Consider the following 22,119-nt stretch of genomic DNA (forward strand, 5'->3'; position numbering starts at 1 on the left):
GTGACTCATCATGCAAAGGCAGGACAGCACGGCTCAGGTTTCAAAATGACGACAGTAAAATTCAGTCCTCAGTACTAAGACATTTAGTTCTTTTGGTTTACAGAAGTACAAAATGTAAAGTTCTAAATCTGTATTTAATTCTTTATACGCTATCTTTTTAATGATTAGTTCAAATTAGTTAACAAGAGCTACATTGATAAAACTAAAAATAGCACAGCCAAGATGTTTTGTGTCAATCAGACTTTGTATATATGAGATCTATATCCACACCACAAACCTTTCTATGTTACAGCTACAGCATAGTAAGAATATGTACTTGTAAAATAAATAGAAGTTACTAATACAAAGGTAGATTGATGTTCCCAGGGCTGAAGGGCAGCAGAATCAAGGTGTCCAAGAAGAAAGATGCAGAAGCATCCTTTATTCTGCAAGTTGACACTATGACTATTCAGAAATGTTTCCAAAGTAAGGCATGTAATTCTGTGCTTCTTTAGCCAACAGAAAATGTGCAAGTATCTCCTAAGCTTCATGAAAGTTTAACGGTTTCAAACTACAATGCTACTTTATACCAATTAAAACTGTCTACCTAGCAGTACTCGTCGATTGGAGAAATGGATGGTACGGATTTTGTATGTACGAATCCAGCCACGTGTAGGTCATTCGGTGATTCAGAACATCTACCCACTACCTGTTCAAATTTACAGGACACGTCATGTATTTGAAGGACACTCAAATCGTGTGCGCATTTTGGCAAAGAATCAAGACTACTTAAATCCTACATATGCAAATAACCTGTGATGGCTGCAGATGTAGACCTAAAAAACCTCTTATCCTATTTTGACTATGAGAAACCAGAATTTTTGTCCTATCAGGTTTTGGTTTTTAGTGACAAGATTAACGTACTGCCACGTAATCCAGCTGAACCAACTCACTGTGTCGTGACACGGGTCTTGGATCCAACACCCAGGAGCACCCAGCCGAGGGCGAGGAAGGAGCAGCACTGCCTCTTCGGGCGGCAGCTCGCTCTTCGATGGACTTAGCCGCAAGACGAGCACACCCCACAGCTGACGCTACCTTCTGATAGGTATGAAAATATGGCGAGTGTATGTTTGGAAGAGTTAAGGGAAATACGTGCTCTCCTCAGAGCGCAGTATGCCAACACGTGTGGAACTGGACTTCTGCGCAGATGCCAGCAGTCGCTCAGCACACCGGCAGGACGCGTAACGGCACAGGGATTCTCTCAGACCAGGAGTTTCGCATCGCTTGGCCTTGCCGTCCACGAACAACTTGAAGACGCAGTCAATGCCTACTGTACGTACTGGCCACTGTATTTTATACTGTGATGTTTCCAGTCCTTTTCATCAGTAGCTCCAGCGTAGCTACAATAAATGCTCTTAAATAAATTTAAAATACAAGGCTAGAGACGACTACTGAACATTAGCCTATCCAGCCTAACAGAGTAACAGAGAGTTTCACCGCAGACAGCTTAGTGCCAGAATAAGGCGTTTAGTGGCTCTTCTGTTCGGCACTCCTGAACACACAGGTGTACCTCCCTTGGCTTGATGGTAGAAATGGTATTTAAAACAAAACGTTATTTTCTGTTCTCCCCCATTTTGTCCTGCGAGCCACTTACTAGAACAGCAACAGGATTCCTGTTGACTGAAGAAGAGGCACGGGCTGAAAAGACTGAGAGGTTCAGATGGAGCTGATGAGTCAGCTCATTTCCAGCGTGAGACGCAACGAATCCTCTGGCAGAAAAAAGTGCATTCCTTGCAAGGCCTAAGAAATAGCATTACTATGGTATGTTCACTACAGACATAACTACAGCCTCCCCCACTAGATGTCAACAGATACAGAACCCCTCCCCTAAGGAAATTCCCCACGAAGCTAAGCCAAATACTACAGCATGCAGCTAAGAACGAAACTTCTGTAAGCGGTGGAGGACATAACTGCCACCTTATCTACTGTGCTACAGCCGAGCCTGTCGAAAGCCCGACGGCTACGCATCCTTCGCTTTTGTACGTCTCGGCACCGATGTTTCGGCATTGTACTGTGGTTGTTCAGGCCCAATTTAAGAACGATTGCCACAGCGTAGCGCCGTCTGATTTTGCGCGAAGGATTTGCAGGATGCACTCGTATCATAATCCCTCACCTACACGGGGAGGCTGTTTCACACCACCAGCACCGAAATCACCCAAAGGAAACTGTGCTCCTCCTCTGACCTCTTCCAAATATTTCTGTATAGCGTTCAAGCCTGTGCTGGTTCTTCTCCCTTTCCCTCTCCGCAGTCTCTTTGGAACAGTAGCTTTAGAAAGCCACTTCAAAAATACACCACCACCACCCTTAGTTTCTATTTAAATTATCTCATCTGTGACAGGTTATTTTGCTGGAGATATCATCTAGTTTTTCCAAATTTTAAATACCTGAAGAAATGTGCTATTACTTCTGTTTGTATAGTTTTAAAATCATTCAAATCACGCTTTAAAGATCTTCAATTTCTTGCTCTAGTTGATGCTAGAAGTTTTCAATGATGCTGTAGATAAGCCATAGGCAGTTACACTTGAAGAGCCTGTTTTGTGATGAGCCTGTAAGGCTCAGATTTTTTTCTTTGAAAAAATCTTTAAAAAAAAAAAAAGGCATCACAGCTACTGCTATAGAACACTAAAAAGACTTTTGTGAAAAATGTCTTGCAGCCACGCAAGCTGGTTGTTCGTTACATAGTACTAATTATGAGAAGTTTCCCTACAGAATTAAAAATTTGGCATAAAGCTGTTCACGCACCAGAACTATCGCCTCTGGTGTCTAATATTGTCTTAACGCTCCCCTGCGTTCTCCTCCATCTACACTAATCCACCTTTTTCTTCCCCCCCAGGATAAAATTCCTCGTGGCAGCGTGTGGGGAGCACAGGCCGATGGCTGCACCGCCTCGTCCAGCTGGCACGGGACCGTCCGCAGTGGGAGCGCGGGCCCAAGGGAGCGGGACGTCGGCAACCCAGCGCCTCAAAGACGCTGCCTTGCACATCGGCGAGCCTTTACAAGCCCACGGCGCGCAGGCTGCCGAAGAATGTGTGGGCTCTACAGCTACTTCTCATGCTCTTCTCACTGAAATACAGAGTTTTAGGGAAGGAAAAAAAAAAAAAAAAAACACCACCACCCAAACCAACCACAACTAACTTTGAAACGTATGCACAGCATACAAGTTTGTGGGACACCAACAGTAAGGAAGCTGGTAGTTAACATTTTTCTGTAAAAAAAAAAAAATCTGTAAAATTCCACGAGTAATATGACTTAAGCAGAGTACAGCTACTTGTGATCCACCTTTTTAAAGTGGATCAGTTACTATGCTTAAAAGGATTTTTATGTCCTTTTCAAAAGAAAAAAGTAACGTCGGGGGAGAAAAATTCACACTAGTGTAGCTTTGCAGCTGTTGAAAAAGCAAAAATACCTGTTAGAAGGTATTCTCCGACAGCCTGCGTAAAGGCTGGCCAGAGCTGAGTAATTATGTATTTTGAGAACAGCTAATCTCTAAAGATAGGCAACAGCACTGGCCTTTTCAATAGCTTAAACACCCGGTAGGAATGCGGGTGTGGAAAGACCAAGCAGAAGCAATCATCTCTTCAGGAGCTCACGAAAACCCCAGCCAGCATTTTGCGTGTCACTCAAAAACCGGCCGATGGAGCTGCACAGCGCGGGGCTGCACGGCCCCGCAGCTCCCGGCTCAGCTGCAGGTAGCTGCACCGCCCGCTCCTCTGCGCCGTTGCTCCAGCCTGCGGCAGCTGCCCCGGCTGAACGCGACGAGGTGAGGGCAGCCTGCTTTGGCACGTATCGCAGCAGAAAAGGACGCGCTCTTGGCTCAGAGAAGATGAAATCTCACCCCTATTTGCCAATATCTGAGAATTTAGGAACTGAGTTTTCCCCTTTGTAAAACTGCTGAAACAGAGGATGGGCAAGGTTTCTCAGATTTGGAACTGGTGGTGTTCCAACAGCTTCCCTTTGCCACTCAGCCTCACTATGCCCTAAGTGGACTTGTTCGATGCAGCTGCGCTATGACCTTTCTGCACGTCTCGTGACAGAAATAATTTTAACAGAGCAGAATTTAAACTGACCCCTCCACCCCAATGCAGTGGCCGATATCGAACTTCAGTCCACGAGTTCTTCCGAAGTGAAACCTTCCGATGCAGTAGCTAACTTAAACAAATTGAACAAGGTACATGGGTGAGCTGGTGCTTTCGATGTCAGTTATAAAGCACTCTACAACGGGAAGTTACTTACCAGTCCCGAGCCGTTCCTCAAGAGCAGCCTTTGCATAGTCACACTGCTGGGATGCATGCCTGACATCTCAGAGCCTCAGAAACTTGTCGCAGAGTCAATCCCGTTAGGTGCCACTGAAGCACCCTCTTGTGGCACCGAGCATTCAGTGCCCAAGGCTGCGAAGGTGAGGTGTAGTTTGTAACCGCTTCAGTTCCATGCCGTTCGATTCTTGCTTTCCTGAAACCTGTTTTTGCTAGACTTTTTGTCATTTCCCTCAAAGATAGCTTAGCGTTAGTTCTACATAATTCAGAAGTGTTGAACTATTCTTAAATAGGTTTCAGTGTTAGTTTTCACTGTTAATTGCCTACAGAACAACGTGTCTGCTTCCACTTTCAAGACCAAATCAAACTTTATTATCAAACACCAGTGTTTCAGAGGTGTGCCTCTTGCCCTGCTGTTTTTCTTCAAAAGCCTCTATCAGTTTTAAACTGCACCACAATGAGAAGCTCGGAATTAAGCTGCCTGCGTGCCAAGCCTTTACATTCAGGCACACAAAAAGTAAATCTGGCTGTAAAGTTAATTTAGGAAACTCGGAGACGAGGGCCTTTTCCATGGTGGTGATTTGCTTGCATTCAAGCCAACGCTGTAGCCATGCTCATGCAAATCTGCAGCTTAGACACGGAAAGCTTTGTTTGTTTTAATCTACATGAAATTATAGTAATTTATCTGATCTACACTAGATGACTACATCTTCACAACTACACCATGCCCAAGTGAAAGAGAGGCACTATCTGCTGCAAAAAAGGGCTCCTTATTTTCCAGACCGTTTATGGATTGGTATCATCACTCCTTGCAGGGACAGGCCATCTTCAGGTTCCAAGTTCAGTACAGATCAGACACAGCGAATCATCAGCACCAAGATCAGCAGCAAAACTTGACTCCAAAGTGCAAGAGATCTCCTCAAAAAAACCCTTTTATTTGGGGACTAGCAGAGGAAGACCTTTTTCACTGGCTATGCAGTCAAGTGAGCAAGTTCAAAGAACTAAAGTAATATTAGTAAAAGAAAGCAAAACAGCAATAGAGGGTGGTGAGTTCTTTTTAATCAAACTTTCATCACTTTCAGTGTTGATGACAAGAGACAGACCACCCTAATATTCATAGTGCATCCATAAGGCGTACCAGGTTTCTGCCCCCCAACCCTTTCTCTCGGCAATGGTTCCTTATACTGAAGCCAAGCACCCGTTACGGCAAGAGTGCTGGCCTTCTGTCGTCCAAGCGCCTCAGGGGTGCTAGGTGCTTGAAAGGCAAAATAGGAAACATGCCAGCAGCAGGGACCAGCCTTCCTAACTTAAGAGACATGGCAAAAATCTTCATGTGGCCGACAGCCACGGGACAGATGTAACATACCTTGTAGAGCAGAGAAGGGGAGCTCCAGTAGTTCACAGGCAGGAGATGATAATCGCTCCCCAAGGATCCCACTGCTCCTTTTAATCGGCTGGGTCCCAGGGGACGTTGGCTTCAGCAGCCACTACTGGTCTGCCTCACTCCACAGCCAGCCCACAGATCGCGTGCCAGCCCACGCGCCAGCACAGCCCCTGCCATTCTCGTGGTGCAAGCTCAGCACCGCAGCTGCGTTACACCAGCCCCTCCTCTACTGTAACCTTTCCAAAGCCAGATCTCCAACATCAATTTCTCAGAAGTTCTGGCAGACTCATCTTAGGTATTCTGGTGATTACTCGGTCCGTCAGCAGCCCTTCTGAAAACCCCTCTAGTTACAAAGGGTTAAGACTAGACCTACACATACAGCAACCACACGTCACAGAAAATTGCCAGTAACATAAAAGAAACAATTCTTTTTATTCCCCTGGTACTACTCAATACTTACTGCCTCTTAATATGGACCTACACTGCAGAATATAGCATTAAGCAAAGATACCTTAGGTTTCAAGGAGTTCATTCAGATGCCAGAAGTAATTTAGTTGTAACAGCCTAGTTTATCCTATGGGGAAGCACTCACACCAAAACAAAGGCATCAAGTTTAACTACGATCAGCCCTTGCAGACAAACATACTCATGACTTAAGAACAGCTCCTCAGTTTAAGTAAATATTTTTTAGTAGTTAAGTATTTCCTAATGGCTGAACCAATAGCAGTATATCCACATACACTGCACTCGAGTCACAGTTTAAACTGGTACCATCTGGCCTGACGAGCAGCATTAAACTGGCACCAGTCCGTGTGCAGACAAGGCCTTACTTTTTTATTTTCACAACAGTACTTACAGCTTCCTACCTCACTTCTACCTCCTGAGCCATAACTCCTCTGTCTTGAGTGTACTACATCTTCCCTCTGCCCTCTTTATAGTGGTATATTTTCTTTCTTTCCTGCCTTCATACTGTTATTACAGAAAAAAAAAAAAAAAGACACAAGGAAACAAATACATAAATTATGTACGCTATAATCTATGCGTTTTGGTATGCATATCCCATTTTCTGATGATGGGCTCCCAGCATCACTGTATTCCCTTTACACCTCTGTATTTTGTTAGAGGCGTATAGGAACAAAGCAGTCCACGTGCCCTTTGTATCTGGGATCTCTATACAAGCAAACACTATTCACGTTGTGAACGTTGGGTGTGGAAAAGTTTAGCTGCAGGAGACATGAAGAAAAGTGAAAGGGGCTAATGAAAGGGCATTTGTATCGCCAGAGCCAGGGCTCTACAAACCCGGCCTCCCGCCTCCAGGAGGTGGCAGCGCGAGGTTGTCTCTCCATAATTCACTGCTGTAAAGCAGGAGAGGTACCACAAACATCGTGCTTTTCTCTTAATGGAACACTTCCCCTTCCAAGTCCCACTTATTAACAATTTCTATGAAACACTAGTACCAAATAAGATAATAGCTAGCTATAAACTCATACTATTTATCTGTCTACAGTTAAGTAAACAGAAGTTTAGTGCCTTGGTGTGACAAAGAAGTCCTTTTTACTTGGGAAGTTCTGCCACAAGAACAAGAGTAAGAAACACATTTCATGTTTATTTTTTATCTAATAAACCCTCTTCACTCTCCTGCGTGCTTAGTTACTTTTATCAATAAATGCAGTTAGGATGTTTAAGCAGCTTTGGCACCTGAGTTGAGTAAATTATTGGTTCACGTATTTCTTTTAAGTCTAATTAAGTCAGCTGAACTTCAAAGATTTGAAGCACTGACGAGTACTTAGTATACTTATGACTGGGTAGTTTAAAAATTGGTATACTGCAAATGTCTATCTTCTTCTGTTCCTTTTGGATTCATTTTCTATTTTAAAACTGGTGATACATTTGCTGCTGACTTCTATTTGACAATTAACAAAAATATAGAAAAAAGTCTCTTCCAAGTGTTGCGCTATCAAGCAGAAAACTTGAGTTCAGGTGCTTCAAACATAGATACTGATACTGCCGATAAACCTTTGCATCAGCAAACTTCGTGTCATCCCCTCTTTTTACAGGGCAGCAGTGAATATAATGGACAAATATTGTTACAAATGCAATACATTACATTAATTAGCGTGATACTTTAAATATAAAAGCTCTCAGCAGAGTCAAATAAGCAGTGGACGCAAACTGCTTTTGTGGTTCCTTTTGGAAAATAGGTGTTTATATTATCCTGTTTAAAGTTTGTCCTCCTCCAACGTTTCCTATTAGCGTAAAACGTATGTTAGTCTGCTAACAAAACTGAAACGTTTCAGAAATCGTTTTGGGTGGTGCTTCCCCACAAACACCTAGATGATCTTCCTAGATAAATGAGAGTCTGTTTTGCTTTTGTGATGAATTTTACATCTCCTTTGATGCAACCTAAATATTGATAATTAACACTAGCTCACATGACAAATTCAGGATTTCTATCACAACTTGAATCTCTGAACAACAATGTTCCTAAAACTCAACAATCCATATACTTGTATCAATTTAGAAGCTAGGATAACTTTTGAAATTCAATATAAAAGTTGAGCACTGCATATTAAATTAATACTAATTTTCCTAACGAAATTAAAAGCAACACTTCTGAAAGGGAATGTGACGCATACCTGATTTCCTCTTGTATGTGTAGTTCAAATACTGCCTGCAACTTTAAAAGTACTTGTACTTAATATTTACTTATCAAAGCAAGTTCGAGGTATTCCCCACTCGAGTTATTAAATGAATAAATCGGATTATTTTCACTGGGAACATCAAGATGTTAGACAGTGTCATTAATCAGGCTCCAGATTTTGGTGGACAAAGTGACTTCCAAGTACAGCCCAAACTCATCCCCCAAAAAGCTACAGAAAAAATTAGGAAGTGAAGAAACACGAACTAATGGGGTAACAGAGAAAAAGAAATCACTGCTCTGTATAACTGCATACTACTAGCACTAAATAGCCTTTTTGTTTCTTAAATGCAAAACAGGTTGGAAGGAGAAAAGGGGGCTTTGGTGGCCGGGTTCAGATGCAAATATACTGCCTGCCTCTATCACCCAGTACATCTGTAAGAGTGGCTTGATTATCTTCTTGCTACTACTTAATAAAACTACTCTCATATGTAGCAGCAACAAAATCGTGTATCTGACAAGTACAGAGTAAACATATAAAGTAAATCCATGTCTGAAATATGACAAACAGACTGATGGGAAGAGTATTAGAGAGTACTTCTGCTAGTCACGTTAAGTTTCCTTAATTCCTAAAGGGCCTCGTGCACTGAAGTCACAAATAAAGATTTGCAGAACATGGCTTGAAGCTCTGGGAGAAACAGGCTGTATTTTGAAATACTGTATATGGAAGAATCCTCTCCTTCGCCTCCTCTAGGCGACCTTAAGTCCAAACATTAGACACTTAGATGTCTGAACTAGTCATCTTAAATGTCTTTCATAATCAATGTTCAGAAATAAGTATTTCTAAACAGTGAGTCACTTTGTTCTAAGATGAATGTCTAAAACAGATTATATGTTTTGCCACTGAAGGTGTTTTTCCTGACAGACTAGCTCAGACTTAGAGAGTTCCAACTTTTAGACACCCAAAGTGAAGCGAGATGACTCTCACAAATTTCCATAATGCTGTAACTTCTATGTTTTTAACAAATCTTCATATGCTGTTCAATAAATAAAAAAATCTTGTAGGATAAAGATGATGCAATAGCAGCTTCTCAGGAAGCTTACAGATCAAACCCATCCAATCAAAAAGTAGGACAAATTTTTTCACAAATACACACCCAGTTTACCTGGGAATTTAGTAATGGCACAGAGTCTCCACGTATTAGTACAACTTACCTTAATGATAGCAATCTGAAGTTCTTCCTTGCATTTGATATGACAGTTCTTCATCACACGAACTAGGTTGCTTTCTATTCATTATTAAAGTCTGGTATATACACATATTTTTGAACCAATTTAACAATTTCGCTACAGGAATCCAATTTTCTACTGGAATTGGCTAAATCTGTATAACCTCCCATGTGGTAAAACTTAAGAGCAACCCCCCTCAAAAAAAACCCAAACTCACTGCCTCAATCTCCTAGGAAAAAAAAAAACGTATATAAGGACATTTTAAGTGATATGGTTATGAGACAGAAAGTGTCATAAAAATTTGACATGTAAAATAAGCCCTTACAGTTTCATTTACATCTTTCTCTCCTGTTATGTTTAAAACACTACTGTTTCTGACACAAAAAAGCTACAGTTTCTTTAGAAGAAGCTTAAAAAAATGCAAGTTTATCAAAATATCTATCTTAAGAGTTCACTATAAAAAAAAGGCACAGGGCCCAAGTAACAAAATATGCAACAAAAATATGCAGGGAAAAATTATAACCATTTAAACACCTGATTTGGGTAAATACAATTAAAATATACCTAGTAAGTCTACTGTGTGCTATAATAATAAAGAGCAATTTAGGGTAGCTGGTGTTCCCTCAGTGTTCAAAAATTACATCTAAAAAAAAAATCTCATCTTAAAGATAATTTATAAACTTATCAGTTACTTTACATATAATGTAAGTGTTTAGTAACTAGGTTTATTCCTGAACATAAAATGTAAAATTGGCTAAAGTGTGGTTAAGACAGCTACGAGAACTGAATTTCTGAATTCATTAATCTTCAAGTGAGTGAACATTAGACACCAGGTCATGTGTTTGGTAAATGTGAAATGTAAGGTTTCATCTGAAGTTCCACCACTGCATTATAAAACTACTTAGCTGGAGTCAATCAAAAAACGTCATTAGCAGCAAGACTTGTTCAGGCTACAAAGCAGTATTTACTTACCTTTATGAGAGTTACAAGGATGCTATTCAAAACCTGCAAAAATATGCAAGGCAATATCTCTGCCTAATATCCACTTAAGATGTGTTCTTGTGTGCGTGGATAATGTGTGAAGTATGAACATATAAATAGAAAGGGAAGAAAAGAAAAGGGGGGGGGGTGGGGGAGAGTACTGCCTCCCCCCCAAACTTAAAAGTAAAGAATGGTCCTTAAATTATTTCATGTAAGGAAGAAAAGCAGCAGGAAGAACTTGGATACACTTGACAGTTAAAAGCTGTTTGCAGAAGTGTAAAGTATCGTTGGATACCACGTTGAAGATTTCATTCTCGGCACTAGCACTGAAAATGCAAGACCTGAGAGACAGGTGCCAAATCTAAATTACAAGAATACAATTCAAATTAGTACAGTCAATTGCTGATTCATGGTGCACGCTGTGCAACCTTTCTGTAAAACTTAACACGGATGTATCAATACTTACCTTTTCTAGATTAGAAACCATTATTGTCTTTATAGGAAAAATTTAAAGCTTAATCATGTAGTTTTCATCCAGAAATCAGCTGGGTAGATTGACAGGCTCCTAATCATACAACTGTCATATGATACAAATGAAACTTCTAAAAGTGTCTCCCATTTGTGTATATCTTTGTGCGAATCTTTGAAGGTGGAGAAAAGTAGTTTGGTGCCACATTAAGAAAAAAAAAACCCAAATCCTAAACTCCCTAGTCTTGCAGAGCCAAGAATGGATGGGTATTCAAAGAAAATGTAAATGATTATTCAGGAATATCCCTATGCGATACATACATTTGAACAACAGTGAAGATGAAATGGCAGCAGTCCTTTCAGGCTTTACAGCATTGTAATTATGATCGCTTGCCCAGGATGGTGTGCTGTTTTCTGCTGCTGGCTCTTTAGCAATAGGTTGAGTGTTTGCCTCAGTCTTGGCAGTTGTCAAAACAGTCTTCTTCATATTCATCTCTCTTTTCTCAGGAAATTGTCTCTTTTGGTTTGAAAGAGGCTTAATACTGGCCTGTATGATTAAAAGAAGCTTAATTACTAATAATCATCAAATATTTTATATTCTAAAACCAAGCATGTAGTTACATACACAAATTTCTTTTATAGCAAGCTCCTGTAAATACACTTGAAATGATGTAATTTCACATTCAAGTCTATAAAGCAAAGGTAATACACACTGGAACTTCAGGAAAACAGAATGGCAAAGAAACCACCTCAAAAAAAGCAGTATTTATCATCAAGTTGTGGGGTTTTTTTTTTTATTTGTTTGAAAAACTACTGCCCATTTTATAATGGTTTCAAAAAAGGGAGAAGGCTTCGATTTCATCTTTTTGCTTCCCAAAGCACACACACAATGCAGTCGTGTTAGTTCACAATTCACAGTAATTCCAAATTACTGCCCCAAACCCACTAATTTGGAGTTAAAAACAGGGAAAATTAATTTGGAATGAAATTAAAATAAAAAAGGTGTATTGCTTATATGTTTTTTAAAGGTAAATTAATTTGGAATTAATTAAAATAATTTTTTTTAAATAGTGCGCTGCCATCTAGAAGGCCCTTTCAAGAAACTATCTCTACGTATTACTAAGATTTTTTAAAAAGTGACAGAAAAACATTTTATTGTCTGAAGAATGAAACAATGCTTTTAGCACAGAAAAAGGCAAGAGGAGAGCAACAACAAAAGAACGGAAAGCTCCTCCTTCAATGCAGGACTTGACAATTTTATTTGTCTGAAAAAGGAGAGCACAGAAATAAGCCACTGTGCGTCAGGGCAACTGTTTTGGATCACAAACATTAGCTTACCTGCGGTTGAGATTTTGGCATGCCAGGTTTTTCAGATTTTGGTTTGATCTTCTCTTTAGGTTTTGGTTTTCCATCTTTGCCAGCACTTAAAAACTTCATCGTGGCTGCAGCATGTTTGAGAATGCAGTCATTGCTGCAATACACAGAATCAGGCTGAGCCAAATTAAAACAGCCAGGACCAATGCACTTTGATGCACCAGAAGCTTCAATTACCTACAGATTGAAATGGAGTGAGTTCAAATTTCAAAGACTAAACAACAGAAACGTACCTCTACAACATGAGGAAATGCTTACGTGTCATATGCGCAGACCACAGCTATGACTGTCAGTGGCTTGCACAATTGCCAGTGTGAAAACAGCTTTCATTCATGATGTAACAGAAACAACCCATCCAAATGTCAGAATTTCACTTTTGTAAGTTTAAGAACACATTGCATTTTCAAGTGTTTGGTCTGCTAGCAGTGAACTAAAGGAGGCTGGTTTCCTAGATTTTCAGATCCCGTAAGCACACAAATGCTTTTTGCTGATCCTCTACATCATGTGAGAAGTCTCCTTAATGATGCAGAACTGGTTTCTCAAGAGCAAGGTTTCTAAAACACATTTTCCTTGATATATCACCATCAGCAGCTGTCCTCAACCATGCACACATGCAAAAGGAAGCACTCAGCTATTCAGGTGTACAGATAATTCTTGCTCTAGAGGTTTACCAATTTTAATTTAACAAGTCTCCAACTTACACAAACATTCTCCTAGACAATTTTGCCATAGCCTAATACTTCTTACACATTGAGAAGTCTGGATATGCAATCTGTATTTTCCTCTACTTCACAATTACTCTCCATTTATATCAGTGTTATATACTTCAGCGCTTCCACTTCAAATGTTAAGATTTAGAAAATAGGACATTCCTTGAAAACAGAGTACATGAGGTCAAAGTCTAGAAATATCTGAAAGCTCTTTAGGCTCCAACATATCACCTCTAGGAATTATGCCTTGAGTCTCACTCTTCTAGCCTACTCCTAAAAATGTTATACAACTGACCTATCACATGGAACTACTGTAGCTCTAGACAGCCTCTCCCCTATCAATAAACTGCAATTTGTAATTACCAAAAGTAAGATTTCAGGAATATTTCCAGTAAAAAAAAAATAAAAAAAAAATTATTTGCATAGTGTGGCTTGTTTTTCCCCAATCAAAAGTCAGTAAGACAGCATTATCTGCTGCAGTCTGATAAAACCTGGGTTTGGGAATTATCCCATAAAAATTAAGCTTATGCTTTAGAATACTTTTCCATCATGTACACACTTAACTATGAAGTACAAGACAGAAGTATCAATTCATGTTCCCTAAGAAGCACCTCAAACTTCAGGCTGAGCTGTCATTTCTACTTAAGGGCATTTACTCAGATGATGACACAACTTGCAGTGCTGATGTCTGTACTTACACAATTTCTAGGAGCTCTAATCACAAACCAAACCTCTACAGCTATAGGTGCTTATGGATAGCAACAAAAAGGAGTCTTTCTCAAAGTGCTCAGAATACTGGTGTAAGACAACAGATAAACTGAATAATTAGACTGTTCAGTCGCTGTACCACAGAGGGATTTCAGGCCAGCAACATATGAAACAGCAATGATCTTTTTGCCTAGAATGGGCAGGGAATTCTGCAGTGGGAGTGGTGCTTGTTTATACAAGAGGGATCTGAACTGAGGGACGAGGGACAGCATGGGCTAAAACACAGGCTTGACCGTTCAGTTCTCTCGGAAGCTGGTACCACCTGGCAAACACACATAGAGCAGTTCCATTCCATTTCCAAATGCCAAAAGAATACCTAAAATATTAGCAGTTCTTCCAGAAAAGGCAATGAGTTAATGACGCTTATGTTTTTCTTCCACTAAAGGAAAGATGCCCAACATGTTTAAGTAACTTGTTAGCATGCTAGTATCAAAGAGTAATTGATGATACTCAGAAGCAGAACTTAAAATTAATACTAACAGTGTCAGTGAAATGCAGACCAATGCCAACAGAACTGGACTCTCAAAAACGTTTTTGCGTACAAAAAAGTACAAATGTATTTGAAACTGTATTTGAAAACATTTTTGAGAAAAATACTGTCTTTACACATTTATCTTAAAATAGTAAATATTTATATATTAAGCTCAAACTGTTCAGATCTATACCTTAAGCTCACTACACTGATATGGATAGCTCTGCTATTTAAATTGACTGGGCAGGGGGTTGTTCCATAAACGTTTTGTAGAAAATGTACTACAACAGAAAGATTCCTCCAGAGAGACGCTTACACTCAAACTGGCAATACTTATTCTAGGGATGATTTCGAAGTTTAAAGGTTAGGTGTCAAAGGGCAGATTTATACAGAAAAAAAATACAAATAGCTGTAGCATTCTAACAGCATATACACTAAACATGCTCTTCAAGGCATAGTAAGAAGGAAAGGAAAATGCTCAAGATGTTGGTGTTACTACAGTAGCTTAGGCAATACAAAGACAACCACTGTAGCATGAAGTTTTTAAATTCCGGTACATTGAGGTGAAGAATGCCTGTATTTTGAATCGGGCATGGAGCTTGCTATTACAAAATTTAAGCTTCTTTTATATTTTATGCCAAAATTTGCAATAATTTGAAATAAATATTTTTATGTTAAAAAAGGCAGTATAAAACAATTCTCTGTTTACTAATAACCTGAAGAAGCATCAGGACAAAAATCAGAACTTCAAAGACTAATTGGAAGGACAGAGGAAGTACAGCTGGAATTAACTTCAACAGACACTTGTCAATGTTAAGTAAAAAATTTCACTATCATTGAAAATGTCCAAAATTGTTTGAGATTATTTCAAAGCTAGTATAAACCAGCTCAGAATTCTAATATTTTTATTAAAAGAACACCTTATTGACTTCCAAAACAGTATTTATAAAGGGCAGAATAGCACAAAGCATGTAGTGTGGCGTTTCCTTACACCTACATAAAACTTTTAAATTCCCCACTTCAAAATAACACTTGCTTAGTTTTAGTTCCTGTACTGACAGAACTATGGATAAACTTCTGCTAAACAGTAATACTTAGTGGGTTGTTCAGCTTCATATTTAGCTTTAAAAAACAAGTTAGATTTACAGCCATACAAGTACACCGTTGTCTCAATGTACTCAGTGAAACACGAAAAATAAGAAACAATTAAAATACTTACAGGCTGAAATATCTTTAGTTTTTTCTTCCCACTTGGATTTGCAGCTTTTTCAATCCTACCCTTGATTCCTTGGTCCTCAACAGATTTTTGTTCAATTGTTCCTATGCTTGTGAATTCTGTGCCATCCACATTTACTTGTCCCGCTTTAGCGTCCTGCTGGTCTACTTCTGAAAGAGGCTCATCCTGTCCCTGCAGAATGGTGCAGTTTGGACAGATATAGTCCTCACCATTCCTCTCCAACAATCGCCCTCGAGCCTCAGAAATACCCACACAGTCACCATGAAACCATTCCTCACATCTATCACAACAAATCATAAACCTGGGAAAAAAAAAAAAAAACAAAACCCAAGGAACAGTAAAACATTGTGAAATGAAAAGACAATTAACCCTCAACAGATATTTCAAGCAGCAGATCTTAAGTACCCCACTAAAGTACCAGAACACTGTTCTGCCTCACTGTTCATTTTTGTATTCATTTATCCCCTCTTTTAAACATTTCTTATAAATTCCCCCCCAAACTTCACACAAACCCAACAGCTCACTTACATGTACTGAAAAACTAACCATTAGCATTTGGTTTAATTTTTCATCACAGAAAAATTCCAACTACTTGCACTGCATCTTTAGTTGAAACCTTTGCTCACCTGTTATTATGAGGCTGACGACAAATACAATACAGTGCATTTGGGTCATAAATCTCAGACTCGGGTTTGCTTTTGGGCAGTTCTTCAGGTTCTTCATCTGTGACCCCTTTTGTGTCAAGGGCAGGCTTTGCCTCTTTCTCAACCTGAAGATCTTCAGTGTCTTCCTCAGACACAACCACTTGACTTGCAATCTCAGTGCTGTCTGCAGTCTCAGGCTCTTGTTTGACAGGCAACTCAGACTCAACTTGTTTTTCAGACTGGACATCCCCTGTTTCTGTAGGATCTTGTTCTGAATTCCGTTTCCTCAGGCGGTTCTGTATATCCTTCAACGTCAGCTGCACAGGTTTCTGCTCCACACGTTTCTTTCTTAGTCGATTCTGCAGTTCCTTTAGAGTCAACCCATCACTATCACTATCAGAAGTATCATCTTCCTCTTCCTCCTCCTCTTCCTCCTCCTCCTCTTCTTCTTCCTCCTCTTTTGCGCGTCTGCTTTTAGAGCCTTTCTGATCCTTACTACTCCTAGTGGCAATCCTCCGAGTTGCAGGTTTTATATCTGGAGTGCTCTCAACACTATCTTCTGAAGCAGTTTCAGCATCTGTAGCTGGACAGGATGCTGGTTCACTTGAATCTTCCAGAGCTGTAGGAGCACTCCTCCTTCCCCTGCGTCTTACTGTTGTGAGAAATTCTTCCACTCTTTCCGTTCGCTTTGGTTGCCGTCCACTACGCCTGAGGTTTAAGCTTTGCTGCTGCTGTTGTGGCTGCTGTTCGCTAGAGTCCACATCAACATCTCCTGCACCTTCTCGCTTAGCAATTGTAGTCCTTCGAAACCCCCAGGTTTTCCTGAACTCTTTACTTGTAGGCTTGATAGCTTTTTGTTCCTCCTCGTTGCTTTGCTCACCTTTCTCATCCAAAACTGATGCTAAAAACAAGGGAACAGTTATTAAACTGGTGGTGAAGCAAGATGGTTTTTCTTAAGTTTTTTTTTCAACATAGTATTATGTTCTTTGTGATAATCTCTCTCTCCCCACCTCATTTTATGACCCTGAAAACAGATAAAATGCTTTCTTGCGAATGTAATACAACAGCAGTAGCAATTAAGTACATCACTGAACATTGTGCCAATATAATCCAGCTGTTACAAACTCTTCTGTTATTTAAAAATATATATACACATATATACACACGTATACACAAAAAATATATATACACATATATACACACGTATACACAATGGACAAATAAGCATATTTTCTGCTCAATTTAAAAGGAAGAAATCTTACCAGGAGAACTATTTTCCATGTTGTCAGTATTAGATTCAGATTCTAATGGCACTGGCTGTGAATTTACAGCTTGTTCCATAGTACGGACACCACTGTCCCCACCCTGAAACGCTGAAGAGAAACATAAGGTTCAAAACTCAGACTCAAAAATACTCACAGCCTAAGTAATTATTAAATATTCTGATGTAATCTTATTATGTTATTGTAACAAATACTTAACTTGAATTTCAAGCCACTAATAGTCACTGAATATCAACAAAAAGCTGACTGAATTCCTTCAAAAACAAAGCACTAAGTTAAACATATGGGTTTGCACACTATACTGACATATTTTATTAAATAGCCTTAGGATTTCTGATATTTCTGGTATTTTCTGATATTTCTCAAAAAAAAAATTCCTTTCGTGGTACGAACCTACTCCCTAGGGTTTGTTTGGGGAAAAACCTATAGCAGTTCCACTCCTTACGTGGACACGGGAACCATGTGTGCACCAGTGTGAAAGACCATGGGGCAGAACAAGGAGTCACCCGAACAGACAGCACAGACACAGTTACTGTCTTAAAGGTGAGGATGGTATTTGATATCAATAACATTTTCTGGTAGAAAGGACTGCTGATTACCTGCAGCAGGATAAGAAACAAGGTAGAAACAACAGCCAGTTTAAAGGAATTCAAAGCTACTGCTGTTTAGATAATACAGGGTTAGTCAAAGAGTAATGAGGCTTTGGATTTTAAGCAAAATGTAAAACCAGAGAAATACCCTAGGCTTCCTTGTTAAAATAAACTAGGTCTGTATCTTGTCTATTAAATAGTTTAGCTGCTATTTTTAAGTTGTTTCAGAAACACTGGTGGATATTCAAGATAAAGCAACACACTTTCCCTTCATTATTTCCCTAGCCAGGTTTATTGGATAGAAGAAATCATACAGAAAAGAATAAAATAAAAATCTTCTCAACATCTCTCTGGAAACAAACAAACAAACAAATCTGTGTTGAATGAAACTTGAGAAAGGCTGCTTCCTGACATGGTTATTTACAAAAGGGTTTTCAACCTATACCATCTACCAGAATGACAACAACAACAAAAAAAACCACAAACAAAAAAACCCCAAACACCCTCCCCCCCCAAAAAAAAAATTCATGAAAGAACCTCCAGCTATCACAGACAGAGCCATAGGAGGGGGGGGGGGGGGGGGGGGAATCTGTGCTGACAACCAGGATCCCTTTTTTCTTAAAAGTCTTTTTCCAGCATACTAGGAGACTCTCTGATTTGAGAAGACAGAAGCAAATGAGAGAAAAATACAAAATCTGCGACTGCATTTACTATTACACTATGGTGCAATGTTTTAAATGAGTTGCATGCCATGTAAATGCTCTCCTAAATGAATGCAGAAGCTATGTTTTGCAGTCATTGCAATTACATTGCTCATGTGAAACTGTAATATGCAGTAGTAAGTATCCCTCAATGAACTGGGTAAACAGAAACAGTATTTTGAAAACAACAACAAACACCCCCAACTCTGCCCCAAGAATGTTTCTGGAGTAGTTGTATGTGTACTCCTGACTCAAGAATTGCACAGGTAAGCCAAAAGGAATATTAACAGAATTCCTAAATAACAGTACTTGCTGGAAGAATCAAAGATCTTTCCTACAGCTGTACATATTACAGCTACAAGTTTTCAGAGGCATCCTTCAGGAAGCTTTTCCCAATCTTGCAGTGCACACTGGTGATAAATGCCTCCTTATTTCATACGCTGCATCAGCTGCATTACTGTTCTGCCTTATCAAACATGATCTCTCTACAGCGCAACTCCTCTGCTTTCTAGGATTGCATTTAACAATGCTACAACAGAAACGTAACTGTCAATGCTATGGAAACATAAGCATCCGTGCAGATATGTTAAAGAAATTAACACTTAAGTTGTAACTTAAGAGTCATTTCAGTGAGATACTGTAAATGTCGCTGTAAAAGCAGCAGACTCCAGAACATCAATTTAAGTAGTAACTGATTACTTTTAACATTACAGTCATAATAAAAAGTGAATTTTAAGCATGCAGTACAGAGGTACAAAGCTGAAACTGCTTCAATCCAATATGAAATTCCATTAAGTTCCCTTGTAAAAAAAAAAAAATAATCACGAACTACAATTTTTAATTTTTTTAAAAAAAAACAACGCTAAAATTATATTCACACCAGAAAAAGGCTGCAATGGAAGTAAGGGAACAAGTCAAAACAATTAAAGTTTACATCTTTGTTTACCTTGGAAGATGAAGAAATGTTAAAAGATAGAAGCAGAGGTAATCCAAATTGAGATTTAAATTCCAGATAAAATGTAAAGAAATAAAAAGTCTCTTCAATGTCCTCTATATGCTTTACCTGACACAGCATTAGAGGTTCGAACGGTTTCTCCCTGCAGAGCTGAATGAAAAGGAGAGCCAGAGGAGGGCAGCAAAGGATCAGAGTCATTCAGCATTATCCTTCCAGCACATGCTGAATTTCCTGATTCAGAAGTGCCGGACTGAGTCTCTGAGTTGTCAGCAGGACCAAATACTACCAATCCTCCTTCTCCTGCTGGCTCCTGGGGGAAGAAAAGAAAAGAAAAAAAAAAAAAAAGAGACAAAATAAGGCACTGATATATGTTTATGAACTTATCTTCCTATTGTTTACATAAATTCGGAATTGTTTTTCCTCTCTTACATTATAAAGCAAATTCTGTTATTTTGCCTTCTTGACAGTTTTCTACTTTCAGAAAGACACCGAAACTGGAAAGAAAAGTCAAAGTAAAGAAATACCACCTCCAGCACTTACCAACAGTTGAGACCTTTGAAATAAATACAAAATACAAATGTACTCTCATCAATTCATTTAGATCCCATTAAGACTTCCAGAAGAGTAACGGATAAAAATTTCTAGTTGAGCTTCACAATTAAGTAATTTCCTTACCACTGTCCCTTTCACTAATAAGGCTTGCAATACAGAAAATTTCAGAAGCTTTATTTCAAGGACAGCAGAGGACATCAATAACACCACATTTTCCCAAAAATTAACCCTTGGAAAATATTTCAAAATCACAAGGCATTCAGTTAAATCATCTGAACAACTGTTTAGTCCAGGGGTCCCAATTCACATGCAGATGGCAATTGAACATCAACACTGACTGCTTGCTTCTGAGCACGTGAGCTTGAAAATCAGTAGGAAATGCATTCACTTAACCCAAAGTAGTCTACCAAGCTAGAACAACACTGGAAAAGAATTTGGGAGGAAAAAGCAGGACCAGATGGACTGGGCAGAAAAAGTAACTTTTGAACCGGCCTATAAAATAAATTAGTGAAGACAAAAGAGCAATACTGGACACAGACTCTGCATGTCAGCATTCTGCAATTAAAGATGCAGGGGAACTGCCATAGTAGCTGTAGGAAACAACTAAAACAATAATTCTTTTGAAAGAGTAAAAACTAATTGTTAACACTCCAGGTGGGGAGACAGACAAATTTAAGAACAGATTAGATAATCCTTCATAGATGTGCCAATACACCGTCTGACTTTTCTTTTTAAAGAATACATTTTTTTTTCCAAATCTCCCAAGCCCCCAACTCTTAAAGCATCTTTGCTCTTTAGAAACACTTTTTACTTCCTAAGCAATGATCACCTCTAGGTGTTCTCCAATGCCATGTCACCATCCCAAAAATAACGAGAGGGGAGAAGACAAACCCTTCCCCAATCTGACTCTCATCAGTGGATCACTTTATTCTTTCATGAACAATACATCTCAAAATTTGCATGACTGTGGCAAAGCAGAATTAGGAAAAAAACGAGTATATAGATAGATCTACATCAGTATTTCCTTCCCCTGTACCTTCTCTATAGGAGGTTACATACATTACCTACATTCTTTCCCTTGGCTAACTATTCCCACTCCAAAAACAGGAGAAAAAATTTAAACAAAAAAGACAATAGAATAAACTCATTTTAAAGTCCCTAGTGCTGTATCTCATGGCATTGAATACCTGCTCTAATATGTACTTTGCTCCATTGTCTGAATCAGTGATTATATCCAGGGAGTCAGTCACTGATGGCTGAAGACAGTCTGAGTTTAAAGTGCCTTCTTCCACGCTGTTGCTCTGTAATAACCTTTCAATCTCCCTGTTCAGAATCTCCAACTGATCACACATCATGCAATTTTAAGTGATATGCCTAAAGGAAGAGGGGAAAGTCAGCTAAGCACTTCTTGTTCAACTCTAATATTAAACTATGAAACAAACTATGTGCCTACAACATGCAAAAATTGCATCCTATTTGAATAATTTATCCAGTAACATACTAAAGAAAGAATTGTCTAAAGGTTTGTCTCCACAGTGCACAGTTATGCATCTGTGCATTCAAGGCCCTGCGTGCAACACGCTCTTTACAATTACGTTGGAGCCACAGAGCCGGTATCACTACAGCATTCCAAAACCGGAACCGACGTCCTCTCTTCTGGGGAGACGTTCTGGCTCGTTGAACGGAATACATTTTACAACGTTAGTCATACCCCACCCAGTGGCAAGGCTGCACAGTGCACAGTCTACAGCTCTGATTTAACGTAAAATAGCATTGTTAACACAAATAATAATTGAAAACTAAGAGATTCTATGCAAGAATCATGCTTCTTTTTGCATTA

General features: G+C 39.3%; 1 protein-coding gene across 6 annotated transcripts in view; it reads right to left on the bottom strand.

The window, feature by feature from the left end:
* Positions 1-22,119, bottom strand: part of DIDO1 (death inducer-obliterator 1) — a 56,626-nt gene that overhangs the window by 22,152 nt on the left and 12,355 nt on the right. For 3 of the 6 annotated variants that reach the window (XM_082325909.1, XM_082325910.1, XM_082325914.1), the window contains exons 2-8: positions 21,467-21,653; positions 19,836-20,037; positions 17,461-17,571; positions 16,181-17,099; positions 15,537-15,855; positions 12,332-12,544; positions 11,315-11,540 (exon numbers count right to left, since the gene is read on the bottom strand). In XM_082325909.1, the coding sequence (XP_082182035.1) occupies positions 11,315-11,540; positions 12,332-12,544; positions 15,537-15,855; positions 16,181-17,099; positions 17,461-17,571; positions 19,836-20,037; positions 21,467-21,634 (2,158 nt within the window). In that variant the 5' untranslated portion in view covers positions 21,635-21,653. Of the gene's footprint in view, positions 1-11,314; positions 11,541-12,331; positions 12,545-15,536; positions 15,856-16,180; positions 17,100-17,460; positions 17,572-19,718; positions 19,810-19,835; positions 20,038-21,466; positions 21,654-22,119 lie in introns of those variants that run through there. The other 3 variants (XM_082325913.1, XM_082325911.1, XM_082325912.1) reach the window with 2 other exon arrangements.

The sequence above is a fragment of the Platalea leucorodia genome, assembly GCF_965183815.1.
Source record: "Platalea leucorodia genome assembly, chromosome: 13".
NCBI lineage: Eukaryota > Metazoa > Chordata > Aves > Pelecaniformes > Threskiornithidae > Platalea > Platalea leucorodia.